At 38.4% G+C, this 19,148-nt stretch overlaps 1 protein-coding gene across 5 annotated transcripts in view; it reads right to left on the reverse strand.

The window, feature by feature from the left end:
* Window positions 1-19,148, reverse strand: part of PDZD2 (PDZ domain containing 2) — a 211,405-nt gene that overhangs the window by 53,753 nt on the left and 138,504 nt on the right. For 4 of the 5 annotated variants that reach the window (XM_072416552.1, XM_072416557.1, XM_072416556.1 and 1 more), the window contains 5 exons: window positions 8,253-8,364; window positions 6,773-6,918; window positions 3,810-3,929; window positions 2,023-2,137; window positions 460-533 (listed from right to left, as the gene is read on the reverse strand). In XM_072416552.1, coding sequence (XP_072272653.1) covers window positions 460-533; window positions 2,023-2,137; window positions 3,810-3,929; window positions 6,773-6,918; window positions 8,253-8,364 — 567 coding nt within the window. The remainder of the gene's footprint in view (window positions 1-459; window positions 534-2,022; window positions 2,138-3,809; window positions 3,930-6,772; window positions 6,919-8,252; window positions 8,365-19,148) is intronic. The other variant, XM_072416553.1, reaches the window with a different exon arrangement.

Consider the following 19,148-nt stretch of genomic DNA (forward strand, 5'->3'; position numbering starts at 1 on the left):
TATATACACACACACACACACACATACACATACATATATATATATATATATATATATATATATATACATACACACACACACACACACACACACACACACACACATATATATAGGAGATAGAGAGAGAAATAGAGAGAGAGAGAAAAGAATAAAAGGGCACCAATGTTTTTCTAAATGTGCCCTTATCTGGACCCGGTAAGTAGTAGTAGAAGTAGAGATTAAAAGCAAGACATTGTCGGAGCTAAATATAGCATGTCTGGCTGGTAACCTTTCTTCTTATCCCACCCATGTCACCTCCGTCGGAAAGCTGCTAGGTAAGAGACCATGATAAACTCTATCGCTATATGCAGAATTCTGCCAAGCAAAGCAGCGGAAGTGCTGGAAAAGTGTTATCACTGAGAGACCATTGTGTGAAGGATTACAACGTATCTCTGCAAAATAATCTGTCTTGCTTAATACCTTAAAAGTATGAATAGCTTCTTGATGGGTCAGTCCCTGTAATGATTCTCCATTAACTTCCAGAATTTCATCTCCTGTTAAAAAATACAAAAATAGAACGGTAGGATAGAACTCATACCATAAAGTATACATTTTTAGAGAAAAAAAAAAACAATTGTTATTTTTCATCATCTGTAGTATGCATATGGATGTAACCTCCTGCAACATGCAAGCCTGTCAGCAAACTTTAAATCCCAGTGTCCCTTGTAAGTCAGCATGATGTGATGAGGTCTTAGTCTCTGAAGAGAGGCTATGTGCTGCATTGGCAGGTCTGTATTCAACAACGCCTACTATCCCAGTTTTTGAGCATGTTGACACAGACCTGTAGTCCAGACATAGGGAGCGCAGTGTGATCCCAACCTATCTGATGAAAAGTAAAGTAAACGGGGGCTGGAACTCGTGTTGCAGTGGAATTACTAATGAGAATCCAAATTCCTTATGATTTCATGCACCTTGAATTGATTGCAATTTTAGATTCACATAGATTTTAAAGTCTAGCTCAAGCTTCATTTCAGTCTGTGACCCCATTGGGTACATTTTTCCTCATTTCCTTTTCTTGTAATGTCTATACAAGAAATTGGGTAATTGCTTTTCCTAGGACAGGAAAGCTGGGACAGCAATGAAAACATTGTCAAAAGTTCTAACCTTTACCCACCCCACCATATGCATGACGTAAAAGAAGAAGTATGTCCCTTTACAATTATATAAGTTGTGAATTCCATTGAGGAACGAAAACTGCATCCATCATTATCAGAAAATAAGGGGTTCATAAATGACGCTACAGAAAATCCTTGACTTTGCATTGAAGATATAGTGGATGGAAACAGCCAAACTTTGGGCTGTGTGTCTGCTATATCTAGGTCACATGCTCCTGCTCACTAAATGACTAAAAATGATATATTTGCTTTTCTGATTAGATTTGGAAGGACAGATGAACTTAAAATCCTCCTCTGGAATAAATGCAAGAATTATGTAGGTCAAAAAGATGTTAACTGCACTGCTGAAATATAGTAGGGAAGAAAAGAACTCTGATGGAATTGCTGTACTGGAGGATAAATAGATTATTTAATAAGAATATATCAACACTGTTAAAAGTTTAGACAAAGTGCAGAAGTGGAAATTAAGTTTTTTAAGAAAAGGGCCAATATTAAATCAATAGTCTTCTTTAAGCAGGCATCTTCTGTATGTAGGTGCCACTGTGCTAGCGGAGTCTCAAATGAACACAGAACATGGAGCTTATTTGTGACCATTAAAAAATCTTTAAGCAAAATGGGCAGCTTTGTCCTACATTACTCTACTATTGTACAATACTATTGGTCCATTACTGTGAAGAGCAGCTTTTCTAACCAATAGTAATAGCAAGTAATTCACATATATATATATATATATATATATATATATATATATACACACATACATATATACTTCATGGGAACAAAAATTGCTGTTCTAAAGGACTACAAGGATTGTAAAATTATCTTAGTTTTGGGCCCATATTTATACCCTTCAGTCTTTCAGTCTTACCTTCTTTCAGCCTCCCATCAGCCGCTGCTGCTCCATTTGAAAAGATTGTCTTCACGAAGATCCCCATTCTGCCTCTGGCTGAATCCTGACCTCCAACGATGCTGAACCCAAGTCCCTAATAACAAACCAGGACAACATTTCAAAAAACCTTGGCACAGACTACTGCCTATACATCAGCCAATCGTTTTCCCCTCTATGTTATCTTCAATGATGTGTAAAACAATAATGTAAATATTAAAAGAAGTATTCAAACTTATAACATAGGTAAGCTAAGCACGAGAAAAGGTCCCATGGACATCAATGTCCTGCACTAGGTGGGTACCTGTGGAAATTTCTAAGATAGCAGTGAAACGACAATAAATATATAAATTAGAAGGATTGGAATGTTCCTTTTATTTAATTATTTTCTTGATGATTTATCATTAACTTTTATGACAATATGGCAAACTGAATCTAAATTCATGTTACTTATAACTGATCTCCAACTAATTGATCCCCAATGAGTGATCTGCAAATTTATTTTGGTTCTATTAAGGTAATGTAACAGTTTGGTTGACACATTTGTTTCACCATCAAAAATGTTTTCCTTTCAAGAGCCATATGCATTGATCATGTACATTTTTTGTATTAATATACTTTTGCAATAGTGGATATTAGATAAAAACCCAAAAAAAGCTGGTTTCTTATCAGAACATGGTTGCCAAGCCTGTATGTGTGAACATCATATAGAAAGGAACAAGAAGAAGGAATGACTCCTTGTGGCAACATAGGTATTTTTTATAATAATCACATATAACAACCTGATTTCCACATAGTCACACTAGTTTCTAGGACCATACAAAAATTGTCAAAGTTAGTCAAAATATAATAAAATGCAATAAAATGCAATGAAATAAAATGCAATAGGTAGGGTTATACCTCGAACTATAGGGAAGTGTTAAAAGCATCCTTAGTTATCAATCACCAAGCTGGGAAGGAGTAAGAAGGGTGAATAATTTTACTAATAATGTCAGCTGACTCAATCTCTGGATCTAGGGGTCCATTTTAACAGTTTGGAATGAAGCTAACCCCTGCTGTTGCATTAATTGTCCTGTTAGACCTGTCCTGGTTTGCTTTAAAAAATAAAATACTGTAGCCCACTGTAGTTACACAACAGCTGTATTTTAACTTATCCCACATGCTAAAATACGAAGGGTGTCACAAGTATTTTATTCAGTAAAATAAACAGCACAAGAGGCCCTTGCTGCAAAGGTGATGCTTTGACCACCTTGTTCTCATCAATAAATTAGCACAGACTCCTGCTGGGAATATATGTTTCCCATTCAGCAGTTCTGAAACGGTCCCCCTTAGGTTTTCAATTACAGACAAGAACAGAAGTAGATATATAGTTATTTTGATTTTTAAAGATTTACTCCCTAAATCCTTACCAGGCCTCAGCAGCGTTAATCTTTTCCTACTTCTGCAACAATAGAGCTTTTAAGAACTTTCCAAGGGCAAAGGTTGGGGTAATGTCGTAAATAACACAAGTGTAAATTTTAAGACGGGAGTCTCAGAAACGAAAGTAGTGAAATTGTCAGTTATTATGGCAGCCAGGAATTATAGAATGCCTTGTAAAAGTATGGTGGCTGTGTCCCTGTGCAGTAACTTTTAGGATACATTGCACAGGGGAAGTTATAAATTAAACTGCACTATGCTGGAGGACTGGAAGCATACTTTGAAGTAACAAGTTCCATTAGAAAATGTTTTTTTCCTCTAGAGAAAATCCAATTCCCACACAGAGTACGTACTTTTCCTTGGCCTTTCATTAAGACAATATTTGAGATGATTGAGGGCTGAGCGAGCCTCCACGGCGACTCCACCTGTACTGTACTTAAGGATCTGGCTGTTTTCTTCACAATGGCATATTCCTGGGGAAGAGATATTACTGTTATTATTACATTTAAGTGATGAAAAATAACACTGAAATAGAAAAGACCATAAAAAAAACTATTTGTCAAAGAAGCCAAGGCAGCAGAATAAAGACGCAGAATAGCAGAGAAGCTTTGAGCACATGCAATAAAAATCTTTTCTATAACTGGTGGACAAATTAGTCCAGATATACTTCAAACCTTAAGAGGTTTGGGTGCACCTTCACTTTCCTGTGCCTTAGGGGGATTTGCAGTTCTTGGTATAGAAAGAAAGGGTGGGTGAGCGTACGAATCAATAAATAAAGCTCAACTAAACCCAACACAAAAAAGGCAAATTATTTAAGCAATCATGTTAATTAGTGTAAATCATAAGTAAAACCTTTGAAACTGAACTTTACAAATGGTAAATGGTGTCCCTTGTGTAGCTGCGCTTGTCTGTAGCTATGCATTTATTCGCCACTTTGTTTCTATAATATTATTATTACTAAACAGGATTTATATAGCACAGACATATTACACAGTACTGTACATTCTTTACATGGTTTGTCCCAGTTTTTTTCACTTGTCAACCAGATTACTATTAGCCCTGGTCAGTTTTTTGTTTGTTGGGCTTTACATCTGGAAACAAAAAAAGAATAGGAGACTACTGCTTAGTCAATAACTTTATAACTTACTTAACTTTACTTAACTTTGTATTTTATTCCATACTGTATTGTTATAGATTATCTTAAGGCTGTCAGAGTTTTTACTGTTACAGCATTGTCACGCTGGAAAATAAAAATAATCTATAAAGCAGTGTTTCATAGACAGGGTTCTATGGAACTCTAGGGTTCCTCAAAAGGTTGTTAGGTTCTTTGCAAAATGAGCAACTTGTGTTGCTCAGGTCAATTTAACTATAACCAATGATCTTTTTGGCCATCTGTAAGGGTGGCATTCCTCCCATTGGTCAGCAATGTAAGAGGCATACTGTCTACTGACCAGCACATTAGTGTACTGTGAATAATAAAATTATACCAGAGGTCTCTTTAGACCTGAAAGTTATTTTAAGAGGTTCCCCAAAGTTAAAAAGGTTGAAAAACACTGCTATATAGAATACCTGGTACTGCTGGTTACCTCAAACCTCCAGGGGTTTGAGAAAACACATGCCTTTCCCTTTTACATAGCACAACACAGCTCTCAGTACCGGAGCATCAAAGTACTTTTATTATATACCAGTGTTCAGGTCTATCAATTTAGCTGTTAAGTGGTAGGAAAATACATGCTTATTCCAAGAAGCACCAGGTATTGCCAAAAACTTCCATAGAGGAACAGGGAATGATTGGGGGCAAGGTAAATATAACTGGGTGAAGGTGGGCTTTACAAAGGTACAGTCACAATTTTCTAAGTATAAAAGCAGGGCTGAAATGTAAGGCACACAGTATATAAATAAAGTGTATAGGCACACTTGAATTTTCACTTTATGGGCTTTTGCTAATAAATGCTCAGAATGTTTATCCCATTCAGTACCCAGTGAGAGGTTTTATACAAACATTGGATGAAGTGCATGACTTACACAGACACGGTGAGATTGGATGCAAAAAAAAAAATAAAAATAAATGAGATCAAGTTAACAATTGAAAATGAGAAATATGGTCGAAAACATTTTACAAACAAACAAGATAAAAAGGTTAGATGAGTTAAAAAAAACAAAGTAAATAAAATGCAAAACACAAATATGCATAAATGATATTACCTATTACTTACTTTATTGCTTTAGTGCATCTCATTATTAAAGTAGAGCTAAACCCAAACATTTAGGGTTTTTTAAGTGGTTTAACATTTTTAAGTGGTTTTATGCATGGATAATGAAAACATGTAAGTCCTTCTGAAAGTGAAATAAATGATTGAAAAACAAGGTCTAAATGCCTTATGAAGAGGGTCACTCCAATTACTTCCATTGTAAGTGAACATGGGCCAAAACCAAGAAAAAGGTTCAGGAGATGCTTATGAAACTCAGCGAGACAAAAGCAACCACTAAACATGGTAAGAATTGCCACACACAATATATGGGAATTTCACACTTTGGCATTTGCTTGCATGCTCAGAAATTAATAAAACTAGTATGAGCAAGGCCTTAGTTGGTTAAAGCATTTTGTATATAACAAATTGCCATACGTTTTGTCCTTCTTTCCATTCTAGTATTGCTCATACTTTCCAGCTCTTTTATCTCAAGCATCAAATGAACATCAGTTCCCTGGACCAGCTTCCCAATAGTGACAGCAGTGATCCGTGGATAAGCAACGTTTATCAGAATAGCCACATGTGACAATGTGACAATACAGGAACACTATTGAAAGGCAGTTGTCCCGGCATAGCAGGAAGGGTCTCAACAATGGGAGGATCACTGGTATTTAAATGCATGCTTTTGATTTAAAAAGATTGAAATCTGCTATTAAAATATGATGCTAAAAGCTAATATGAGGTTCTTTAGAATGGGTTTAGATTTACTTTAAAGTGGGCACTTTACACAAATTATTAAGACACCTGTCAGCCATTACCCATTACCCAATAACATTTCACTTTCACTTTCACTCTTCCCTTTCACCTATATTGTAGTCGTTCCTCATTCATGGATCCGTCAGGACAGATCCATGAATGACATCGGGCGAGTGCTGTACACACGTCAGATTCTCATACGATACCAGACCTGAAGTGATGATCGGACGAGAGTCATCTGATGTTTGTACGTAGCCATAGAGATATTAAAAGTAGGAAAACAAACTCCCCACATAACAAATTGTAAACAGCAATTAAACTAGCACCAATATTATTAGAAGTATTATTTAGGAATGTTGGCCTCTAACCTGCCGAGCTGTGGAGTCCAGTTGTTGTGGCAGTGAGTGTTTCCGTCCCCCGTGTGGCATTTTGTCCCCTCTCTCAATATACGTGTCTCCATTGGCCACTGCCAGCTCATCGTCCTCACCCACTGATTCCAACCGGCTGCCACTTCCTGAAAAGAACAGATTAATATTATTGTTAAATTCTTGGCCCAAGAGAAAGTAAGTGGACAATATTTTGAAAGTCAACCCCTGTCCAAATTTGTTGTGCTCCTCTACCGCTATGTTGCACTTCCTCTTTACAAAAAACCCTGATGCTTAGTGATCGCCTTCTAGAATATGGTGTTTAGGCCTTTGCAGCCAATCATAACAGTGCCATATGAGGGACTGGCCTCAAGTGCAAGCTTTAACCCAATCTGACATAGAGCTTGCACTGGATTGACAAATAGCTCCATTGGAGGAACACATTTTCTGAAGATATAAGTCCGCAAAAGTAACTGAGATGCCACCTCAAAAAATGAAATGTAGATAGAGAGACATTTTTAAACTTGCAGGGTCCATAAAGGAATAAAACTCAGTGAAAAGTGCATGTACTGCACAGATGTACTGGATTTGTATTCCAGATAAACACAAGCGAAGCCTGGAAACTGCAAGCATCTAGGAATTATGGCTGCTTGTATTTAATTCCATACTGTTACCTGGTTGTACCCAAGAGGGGGGAACTTATCAAATATAAACCACTTTTTAAAAACATGGCAGAAAAAGTCACCTCTACCCACTACCCAATACATTTAGAGCACATTTGCCCTTTGCTAAAAAGCTTAATATTGGAATCTCAATAAAACTCAAAGCGAGCTAAAAGAAAACAAAATAAGAAATCCTGCTGGGTGAAAAATTTCCATCTGACTGTAACTTAAGTAAGACTGTAATATTAAGATAGTAGGCAGCTGATGGAACACTACACACAGGTGGATACCGGCTTTCAGCAGACTGGTTGATTCTTTAGACAGCAAAGAAAGCCAGAGAAAGCACCGAGACCAGCAAGTCTTAAATATCCTCTTTTCCATTTAGCTTTTTTTCTTTATTTCCTTTAGATAGTATATTTTATCATTTCCAAAATAAGCACTCTACATTATTGCTTTATACATGAGGAGTGGAAATGGGAACATTCTTCCTGCACAGGACTAGAAAGCAGCAGTGACTAATCTTTATTACAAGATGAAGATTGAAGAAAACACAAGTCCTGTATTTAAAAAATACTTGCTTATTCCATTGTTCAGCTTTTAAGTCTTTACAAAAGTTGAGTATTCTAGTTTTTAATACTGACAATCAATGTTCGCCACAAACCTATTTCCTCTTTTTTATGTGTACCAGTGCATGAGAAGTGAGTATTGGGAAGGTGGGAAAAGTATTCCATAAATAAAAGCAGAAAATTCAATTTTATTGGGGAGTAGGGATTGGCTGGGGGAGAAATAAGGATAAATTCAGTCCTGACTATGCTGGGTACCTTGTGATCGGCTCCTGTATTTCAGAAGGCTGTTGCCCAACGTTGGACTTCGACAAGAATTTTTGGACTCGTCTGTTGATGGTTTCTCTTGAAAGTTGTCAGTTTCGGTTACCTTAAAAGAAAGAAATTTTTAGGCTGGTAATTAGCAACTTTTCTGTATAGCCAAGCAAAACAATGGAAGATAAAGTATTTCAATAAAAAACTATAACAGGTAGAAGTGGATTTCAATTTATAAGCTTTATAATAAAAATTTATATGCATAAAAAACATCAGGCATGATTACAGCAAGCCATAGGTCGGAGCAAAAAACAAATCAAGATATAGAGCCTCTACCAGCAGCCTATTGTCCATATCAAAACAGCTTCTCCAGGCACAACTGAAATCCTGAATCCTGAATCATCTCAAAAGTGATTCAGACTAATTTCAAAAGCTTACTACAAAAAGAAAAGTAAATAACGTTAGCGGTTGAAGATTGCAGTAGAAGCGAGGGGTACTTCATTGTTCACCTTTCGTCTAGCTTTAAACTTCCTTTCCAAGAGACGCAAAACCAAGTGGAAATTCTACGAGGGGAATTACCCTCTCAAACAGTTGTAGATGAAACAAGAACCCTCATTAAGAGATTTTCTAGAGACACATTTTTAACTTCTCACTCACTTTCTTTCTACACGAAAAAAGGTCACCTGTGAGTGTTAAATCTTTTCTCAAGTTTTTTGCTAAATATCAGTAATAGAAATAGTTATTAGTGGATACTAATCAGTGTTCTCCCCAGCCCCTTTTACCCGGGCGCACCACCTGGCACTTTTCAGCAACCACCGGGTTGTTTTTGGGAGGTTACTGAAGAGTTGGGTCACAATACAGGAACCGCCACCCGCCTAAAAGCTTCTTCCCACCCAGCTTAAGGAAATTTCTGGGTTAAAAACTGCGAAAATAGCTCACAGCAAAAGAAGTAAAGTAAAGTAAAGATGCAAAGTTGCATTATTGAATTTAATCACAACAGAAGAACTATCCAAAGGATAGAGAGAAGTTGAAATAATTTGATAAAAAAACTTCAAGGTCCAGGGTGTTTTTATGTTTTTATTTTCTGCTGTATTTAAAAGTTCGCTCTGGCCTGTGAAGTCCTAACATGGAGGCTTTTAGGTTGTTCAGTGTACTTCTTTGTGTTACTGGTGTATGCAATGATAGGACGATTGTACCCTCGGGTAGGTTCACTTTCAAGCTTTTTATCCATTTAGTCATGAATTTCATTATAGATGCATTCGTTGTTTTGTTACCACCATTAGCATAATGACCCCAGAATGAGGTTGGCCTGGAAGGGGTTTACCTTTAATCACTGGGTATATGGAACTGACTAATCTCTGCTATATTGGAGGTTAATCCACTGGCTTCATGTAATCTTTGAGCTCATGGCAATTTAAATCTTTGTATCCTTCGTCCTAAAATCAATAGACCTTGTTTGATAAGAAACATTTGACAAGGCTGAACGGTGGACATATTGCTACAGATCCATATGTCAGATTTGGAGCAGAGGGATTGGTGCCAAGAGGAGGGACATTTGGGAGCCATGTGTCACAACAGTAAATCTCAGCTTAGCCTCTTCATATGAAAATAGGTAATAACTAAATCATGGTAAATCTTTATCCCAGAGTGATTGAGCAGGTCTCAATCTTTTTAATGCAAGTTCCAGGTTTGCACATTCAAGCACATAATGTGTGTGTCTGAAATGTAGCCCAGTATAAGATATACACATTTTTCCACATTAAAAGTGTGTGTAGGAAATCAAATTTATAGGTCTGTGCCTGACTAAAAGCCATTTCTGTTACGGAGTCTAAAACATATGGCTATACATTTAGAAAATGGTTATGACTTGGTGAGACAAAAGTTTCCATCTAGAAAAGTCCAGATTGTCAAGTGTTTGTTTTACAACACTAAAAAAATGATGCAAGTAATAAAATGCTAGGGCTCCTGTACATCTGATGTGTTACATGTGTCTATACTAACTGTATGTGTCATCAATCTGTATTAAATTCCAAATCCAGGAAACATTTATTCTTTTTTAAAAACTTATGGTACAGAGAATGGGGAAGAGTTAGAAACCCCCTGGTTTGACCTGGTGACCGGCTAATCGGGTCTAATACTAGTATTCTGGTCACTAGGAGTTACATATAGGTATACTACCAATTAGCAGATAGGAGTACTAAAAACAAATGATTGAATCAAATTGCCATTTGCTGCCCAGCTTTTGCCAGTTTAATGCTAATATGTGCAAAATCTGACCGTCTGCTGCGTGCATACTGCAAATGACAGGTGCCCGGTATTGCAAGCATTACCCATTCATTGTCAAGTTATGGCTAGGATTTGCATTACATGGACAACCAATGTATTCATATTGCCAAAATTCGTGAGAAATTAACTTACAAAAATTGAATTGATAAACCCACATTTGTTTGCAGTCTCTGCATGAAGAGACACGCTCTTCATCAGCACCACTCTCTGATAACGGCAGTGGCGGGACATGGGAAACTGCTGAAGAATGAACAGACAAAAGAGCCATACCAATATAAGTATGGTGTGTGTGTGTGTGTGTGTGTGTGTGCCATACCAATATAAGTATTGTGTGTGTGTGTCTCAGTACTCTATATACTTTTGACCCCTGCACTCTGTATATGACATACCCCATACCCCTTTAATCCCCCGCACTACACATGGGGCATCAATATCCCTTTAGGGTGACAAAGGGAGAAGTTTACCCCTAAGCATATGGTAAGAAAAAATTGAGCCCTCCATGCCTCAAAAGTTAGAAAGCCTTGATTTAGAGGTTACATAAAAGTTTACAATAATAAATAACAGCTGCTATACTGCCAGTCCCTGACAAAAGAACTATGGAGACAGGGGGACAGAGAAAAATGGTTCCAAAAGAGTCGCTCCAAATGACGGACAATTGGTGGCCATACCAGGCAGCTCATAACTAAAAAGGCAGCTAACAAAAGATAGTGTGTCATGCTTTAGCAACATATTTGACAATTTTCCAATTTTGTGTACCGATCTATTAGACATCATTTCATATAAATTCATTTTTACATTTGAGTACTAGTACTTAATTTTACAGTAGAAAATATTGTAGATAGATCTCTGCGTTTTGTCAGTGATATACTTGGCAGTAAGGATCCAAAAGGAAATAAGTCTTTCCATTTGGCCATTGTGAAACATAACACATTGATTAGCATGACAAATGGCTTCTCTTCAGATAGAATTGAAGCAGTACTAAGTTTCTTAACAATGTACATTTCAGACATCACATTTATCAAATCGGAGATTGGTTTCCTTCGAATAACAAAAAAAGTCAGTCCAGCCATCCTTGTTTTGCAGGGTCGTCCCCCAGGCCTCTCTGGCCCATGTCCCTCGCAGGATTCTCCAGCTTCTTTCCTGTGTTCTGTTGAACTGCAAATTGTGCCAAAATAGCACAGTGTCCCTGCCATCTTTTTGGATGTTTCCTGGAGCTCTGTATCTTTCCGTGTTGGGTAGCGAGCAGGATGACGTGACTGTTCTTACTGACCTGACAGTGGCTGTCTAAATGAATCAGCCAAGGAACTGACCAGCTGTTGTAAACACTATTTGTGCCGGCCCTGTAGTTTCTGCAAACCGTTAAAGTGACCCCGTCACACAAAAGTCTTAAAAGCTAAACTACAGCTTTTCCTTCAGACTTGAACAGTTGTACAGGCTCCTCTCCTGGACTGAAAATTACTCATTTTCCCTGCATACTATGAGCTTCAGGCCTTTTTCCCCACTATGTGCAAAACTGCATGGTTCACTGCACCTCACATAATGTGCAATACGCAAGAACATCAGGCACAGCATAGAAAGCGATGTCTGATGTTCCCACTTATACGTTGCATTTTAGTACCTTTTTAAAAAAAGCACTGTTGAATGATTTTTTTTTTTTTATTATTATTATTATATTATTAATAAACAGGATTTATATAGCGCCAACATATTGCGCAGCGCTGCACATTAAATAGGGGTTGCAAATGACAGACGAATACAGACACAGGAGGAGGAGGGGACCCTGCCCCAAGAGCTTACAATGTAGGAGGTGGGTAAATTTACACACAATAGGATGGGAGATATGTAGTGGAGGGAAGTAATGATGATTTCAAAAGACTGAAGAAGACGGGTAGGCAAGTTGGAAAAAATGGGTTTTGAGTGCTCTTTTAAATCAGCAGAAAGTAGGACCAAGGCCAATAGGATGGAAAAGACCATTCCAGAGAGTTGGAGCAGCTCTAGAGAAGTCTTGGAGCCGTGCATGTGATGAAGTTATGAGTGAGGAAGTCATTAGTAGGTCCTCAGAGGAGTGGAGAGAGCGGCTGGGGAGATGTTCTGTAGGTGAAAGTGACAGGACCTGGAAATGTTCTGAATACGAGGGGTAAATAAGAGGGCAGAATCAAAGGTGACACCAAGACAACGTGCCTGAGGGGAGGGCTGAATAACAGTGTTGTTAACAGTTAGATATATGTCAGGGGGAGATTTGGAATTTGAGGGGGGGAAATGATGATGAGTTCTGTTTTATCCGGGTTGAGTTTCAGGAATCGGTCAGACATCCATGATGTTATGGCTGACAGGCAGCATGAGACCTTATCCAGGACTGAGGGAGACAGGTACGGGGTGGACAGATAGATTTGAGTGTCATCAGCATACAGATGGTACTGTAAGCCAAATGAGGATATGAGACTACCCAGAGAGGAGGTGTACAGAGAAAAGAGAACCGGTCCAATGACTGACCCTTGGGGAACACCAACAGGAGCGTGGACCATGCACTTCCTTATATTGGGTGCAAAGCCTCACAACATGCATTACAGGTTGCAGAAAGTCACAATAGGTGACTAAGCAGAGGCAGTGGGGGGCATTCGCTTGAATCACCAAATTGTTTGGAAATAGCCACTTCATATATTGATTTCTGAAGACAGCAGCTTTTTTTTTTCTATTAAAAAACCCAACAGGTAAACCCTGGAAAACATACATATCTACTTTCCCTTTAAGTGGAGGACCTTTTTGAAAATATTATTCAACAGTCAGTTTGCTGAAAATGCCCCTTCCATGGGAAAGAAAGCAAGATGTTTAAGCAATTTCCCATAATAAAGCATGTGGCAAGATAACCAGACCCCATTTTCCTTCTCCTCCTCCCATTCTGACACTGGGACAAGTTTAAACAAAGTGGGAACCTGTGCAAATATTAAGTGGTCTGGTCATGGGAGTTTCCTGCACACCCTGCCATTGTGTTAACCATGACCCTGGGCATTTTGTCCCACCAAAATCAGACCTGATCCTGCATATATGAACTCAGTTCAATAACACAAAGCATTAGACGTTACACTGCAACAGAGATTAGAAATTAGATTCTATGATCGATTTTAAAAATCAGCACTGGAACAGAAATTCTCGGCTAACTGAATATGATAACATGAATATGTGCAAATTGCCTGCGCCATGAGCATTAAATGGCCCCTGAGAGAGTATATTTAATTAAACTACGGTATTTCTATTTAATTTACATCCACTACTGAAGGTGTAAAACATTTGCCAATTTCTTGAGTTAAAATAAGTTATGATCGGTTTGGAAATTCCATGAGAAAAACGTGAGGGAGAATGTTGAAATCTATTTCACAGATGTTGGAATTCTTCAGTTAATATTCTGCAGACAATCTGCAGGATGAAGTAAAAGCTCTCGGGTGATGGGAAATGAGATATGGACACACCTAAGGCATGTCGATGAGGCTCATACACAATCAAATTGTTTTATCAGTACGTTTAGAGCATTACAGGTCATGGAGAAATCTTTTAAAGTCCTAAATCTAGAGGAAAGAACTTTGAGATACAAGTTTTTTTAAACTGCTTTTCAAGCTGTAAATTCACATATAAAAAGGAAAACAGAAACATTGATGCACTGCATGAGCTGATACATTTCATAGCGTATAAGAAAGTCTGTACCTGGGGCCAGATTATGGACAAAAAATTTAGCAAATCTTAAGTAGCAAAAAGGCTTTAAAACAAGCATTTACTGACCTCTGCAACTGCAGGCACTGTGGCCTAATTCTTCCTCAAAAATCATAACAAAAACTCTGAATTCCAGTTGTGGACTTTCCTTAAAATATTAAAGAACCTGCTGTTTATTTATATTAGAAGGCTCCCAAGATCCAGTTGAAGCAAGGAGATAAGCTACCATTTCTGTGCCTTGTTATGAATATTGAGGATTAATTGCTTTGCAGTGCCTGAAGCTAGAGAGATCAACGAGAGCTCTCTTTAATGTTTACGTACTGCTTTCATAGCCTAGTGAATTGTACAATATTGTTTTTTTATATAGTAATATAGTTCCCTATATAGGTGATTTTGGTGTGCCCCAAACCATCCATCCACCTCTGCCCCTTCCACGTAATCATCTATCTCCCATTCCTTTTTTCCAGCCACCCATCTCTCTCCCCAATCATCCATCAATCCAGTAATCTGTCCTCCACTCTATCACTTCCTATATCCACCTCTCCCCCATACCTTCATCTTTCCCCTGATCTAACCATCCATTCCTTTAATCCATCCTCCCATCTGTTCCCCATCCATCCATCTCTCTGCCCATTTATCTATTTCCCCCCACATTATATACACTCCCCCATACAGCCGTCTATCCCTTCATTCATCCAACTACCCCTCCCTTACATCATCCACTCACCTGTCCTATTCACACATCTTTCCCATCTTACAATATTCTCCCTTCCATCCATCCACTTCTCCCTCCCTTCATCCATCGATCTACAATTATTTCTTTTCCAACATGTATTTTTCTCTCATGTTGCTGCCATATTTATAATTAAATCCACATATTGTATAGAACATAAAAATATTTTCTATTCAGCATATTTACTTTTGAAATAATTAGATGGGAAGCAGATGCAAATGAAAAACAAATTAGTCTGTAATTTGTGGTGGATTGAAATTACTCCTACAGGCTTCGCCTTAACGGAGACAGCCCATATCTTGTGGCCTTTCTAGGTGAAAGTTGTTGTGTTAAATAAGTCATGGTATAAATTATACATGTAAATGAAGCCTTAGAAGCGTGACAGTCCTTCTCCGTGAATAATACTGCTTGTGTTTTATTTATCATGCTTATATCCAAAAGTGCGCATGGAAGAAGGCAACAAGCCCCATGTATGGAGATGATGATGGTGCACATGTACGTAATGCTTCATGCAAAATTCATTCCGGTTTAAAACGTTCTGCTCTTTGGATGTGCCAATGAAGAGGGGCAAAGAAGCGCTGACACACAAAGAACATCAACATGCTTAAGTATAAGGAATGGGAGCGGCTGGTGGAACTGAAAGGGGAATATCTCAGTGGTGTAGGATTTTTTTTTTTTTTAGAATGAAACAGGTCTATAGACCAAAAGACACAAATCATCATCGGAATGTATGCAGATCTTTTACTGGGAGTCATGCCAACTACTATTTCTACCTGCTTCTATAATATACAGCTTGCCTGGTTGGTGTTCTGGTCCTATGCCGTCAATACCTTCTTAAACACTGACCCAGAATGAGTATCAGGTGTTCAGCATGCTTGTTTCAAGTATGTGTCTGAAACTGCTGAAACCCAAAGACCTGCTTTATATTCAGGCAATTAGTATTCTTTAGAATGAGTTCAGCAATGGCAGCCTACATAATCTAATCATAACTCTATAATACATATATGTTTATTATTATATATGCATTATCAACCATTGAATATCATCACAAGGCTCTACAACAGATGCTCTGCTGCTGCCTTCGACCTTCCCACAGAGCCAGCAAAGCACAGGGCCAAACGGGTGCAAAAAAAAAAAGCGAGACTAGGCAGTTATTTTTGAAAAACTGGATTTTTTATAGCACCAATATTTTACCCAGCGCTTTACAAAAAAATAGGGTTTGCCAATGACAGACAAATATTTCTATACAAAACATGACACAAGAGGAAGAGAGGACCCAGCCCAAAACAAAAAGAGCAAATGTAAAAGAGTTGACGTTTGGAGTTGAATTTTAAAAGTTTACAAACACACGAGTGTGCCAAAAGCAAAAGTAGAAGGCAAATTTTATTTGTGCTAAATAAAAAAAGATCAAATAGCTAATCCACTGCAAAAAATAAGGAAGGAAGACTAAACCCAAATAAAAATAAGTTGACAAAAAATCATTAACTTTTAATTTACAATTTAGCAGGCTCCAAGACCTGTGTCCAGGACTGCATACAAACCTGGTAAACACTAGGTTACCCCTGAAACCTAACCCACAAGGAAATCCTTAAACCAAACAAAGCCTGCCTAGAGTAAAATATAGAGAGCCATACCAAAACTATTAAAACCACACAAGGAACCTTGTGACACTGACGCATGTTGGTGCCTGAACAGACTATAGTAGGGAAGTTGTGGAGGAGTTTCTGATAGCCCTCTGACCTCATACTATCCCCTGTAGTCTTGTAGTCTCTGGAGTCTTGACTGGAAAATGTACCAGGAAGTCCTGCAGTCTCATAACAATGTATCTTAAATTCACTCCAGGATGTTGCTCCTCCAGTAAAGCAGACTTTGGCCTTTTTTATGAAAAGGGACTCCAAACTGCTATTGCCCTAAACTGGTCTCTGGAGAAGAATAATCCTGAGGCTTCTCCTGCACTACTAACAGTAGTGAAACCACCTGGAAGTCCATGAAAGCAGTATGCTACAACCCAGCACTGGCGGTCCCTGTGCTCTGAATGGGAAGCCCACCTAAGGCCATTTCCAAGAAGAGGGAGAGCCTGGTGGGCAATTGATGACTATCCTTCCTAAAAGAGAAAAGGGAAAAAAGGGTGGGTGAAGGGTAACAGCCAAAACACCCTGAGCAGAAGGACCTTTTAAGCTGTGTTGGGTGATGCTTTTGTTCTCTTGTTCGAAGACTGCAAGTACTATGGAGAAATTCAACCTAAAAGATCACAGAAGTCTGTTTTCTTATTGGCTAAACTCACCCTATTGTTCCCTTCCACTGCCTCACAATTAGCAGTAGCATTTTCAGCCCGCACTGAAATTTTCTTACGTTGGCCTTTGGGTTTCCAGTCAGACCGGTTAGATAGACAGCCCAATGGTCAATTTGCCTGCAACTTATGAGGAATTGGCTTAGTGTTACCATCCTACAAAAGAAAGTTCTGCTACTGGCTGGATTTCCATGTAAGAATGTTTGCAACAGATTAACGTAAAATAATTTAGCAAAACCTCATCACACTGGCGGCCCCAAGACTTTTCTAGAGCTGACGACTCTCAGGAACGGTATTCCTCGTTTTATTTGGCTCCTCCTACTTTCTTCTCATTTAAAAAAGCACTCAAAACCCATTTTTCAAACTTGCCTACCCATCTTCTGTCTTTTAAAGCCCTCACTACTTCCCATCATTCCATATTCCCCCTCCTATTGTGTGTTACTTCACCCACCTCTTAGATTGTAAGCTCTTCGGGGCAGGGTCCTCTCCTCTTCCTGTGTCACTGTCTGAATCTGTCTGTCATTTGCAACCCCTATTTAATGTACAGCGCTGTGCAATATGTTGGCGCTATATAAATCCTGTTTATTAATAGTAATAAAACTGTATACAATGAGACATGATGCTGATCACTGAAATATATATTTCGGGTTTAGATATGTTAGCTGGATGGACACTGTGATTAGTCGGGTCAGACCTTTTTCCTAAATCTGTAATATCATAATCATGTTTTTTATAGACAGAATATTGCTGTAAATAAATAGACTGTTAATAAAAGCTGGGGACATTAGGTGGAACAGATTCTATACAAGAGCCAGGCAGACAAAGGTTGCCTAAACCGGCTAAACACTAATCTGGTTAGAAACAAGATGTCATAAAAGTGTAATCAAACGTGAAAAAAAACCATTCCGGCAAACCAGGAACATTACTGCTGTAACATGTCTCTATTCGAGCTGCAGGTAATGGCCCATTGTTACAGCTAGAGGGGATTTTTGCAGGAATGTCGGGTTCTGGCAATCACTGCATTCACACTGTGCTGTGACCTGAAAAAGCAGTCTATAAGCTATATTTCAGATCAAGGATAGGAGTGGAAAGGCATTAGTCATAAGACAAACAAGGGATTAATGTACTTTTGTTAGTTATTTTATTAATGGCTTTTTATAAAAGCAAAACATTAGGCGGCAAATCCAACCAGGTTCTTATTAAAAAGTTAGATTCTGCTCTTGGTCTGAGTTTAAAGTGACTTGGTTGCCCCTCAAACATTTTTTTAAAGAACTTCTGAAAAAAAAAAATGTATCAATGGTGTGGTGAGTGACTCTGATCTTCAATCAATTGCAATGGCACTGAAAACTCTTCAGCGTCCATCACATATCTAGTGTGACTATACACTGCCTGCGGCCATTATTGTGTGCTATGGTTCCGCCTTGCAGCCACTACATCACTACTCCTTCCTGCAGTGACCTGGCGGCAAGCAAGTGAAAATGCCACAGCAGATGCTCCATGTAATGGGATGCAGAAGAATCTTCTGGCACAAATTCTCCTTACCAATGATTCTGGATCAATAATAAGGAGTAAAGAGAGAACAGAAGGTACCGGTAAGCTCTGCCATTAAAACCAGATGTGTTAGAGATATGCAAGGCAACATTCAGCTGTAAAAGGAAAGTGTAGAACTTTACGGACTTATGCTGAATCTTTTATTTTAATGTGGAACTTGAAGAATTTTTTCAACCTATGTACCTATGTTAAAGTCAAGCACCGGAGATGCCACATGGAAGTGACAAGAGTCACATCCTTATCCATACTCAGAAGTACTGGTTGTGCCACTTATCTTGCCCCAGTGAATTTAGCTGATGTAGATGAGGAAGATAATTGTGCAGGGCTAATGGAC

This window comes from Pyxicephalus adspersus, chromosome 6, assembly GCF_032062135.1.
Source record: "Pyxicephalus adspersus chromosome 6, UCB_Pads_2.0, whole genome shotgun sequence".
Lineage (NCBI taxonomy): Eukaryota > Metazoa > Chordata > Amphibia > Anura > Pyxicephalidae > Pyxicephalus > Pyxicephalus adspersus.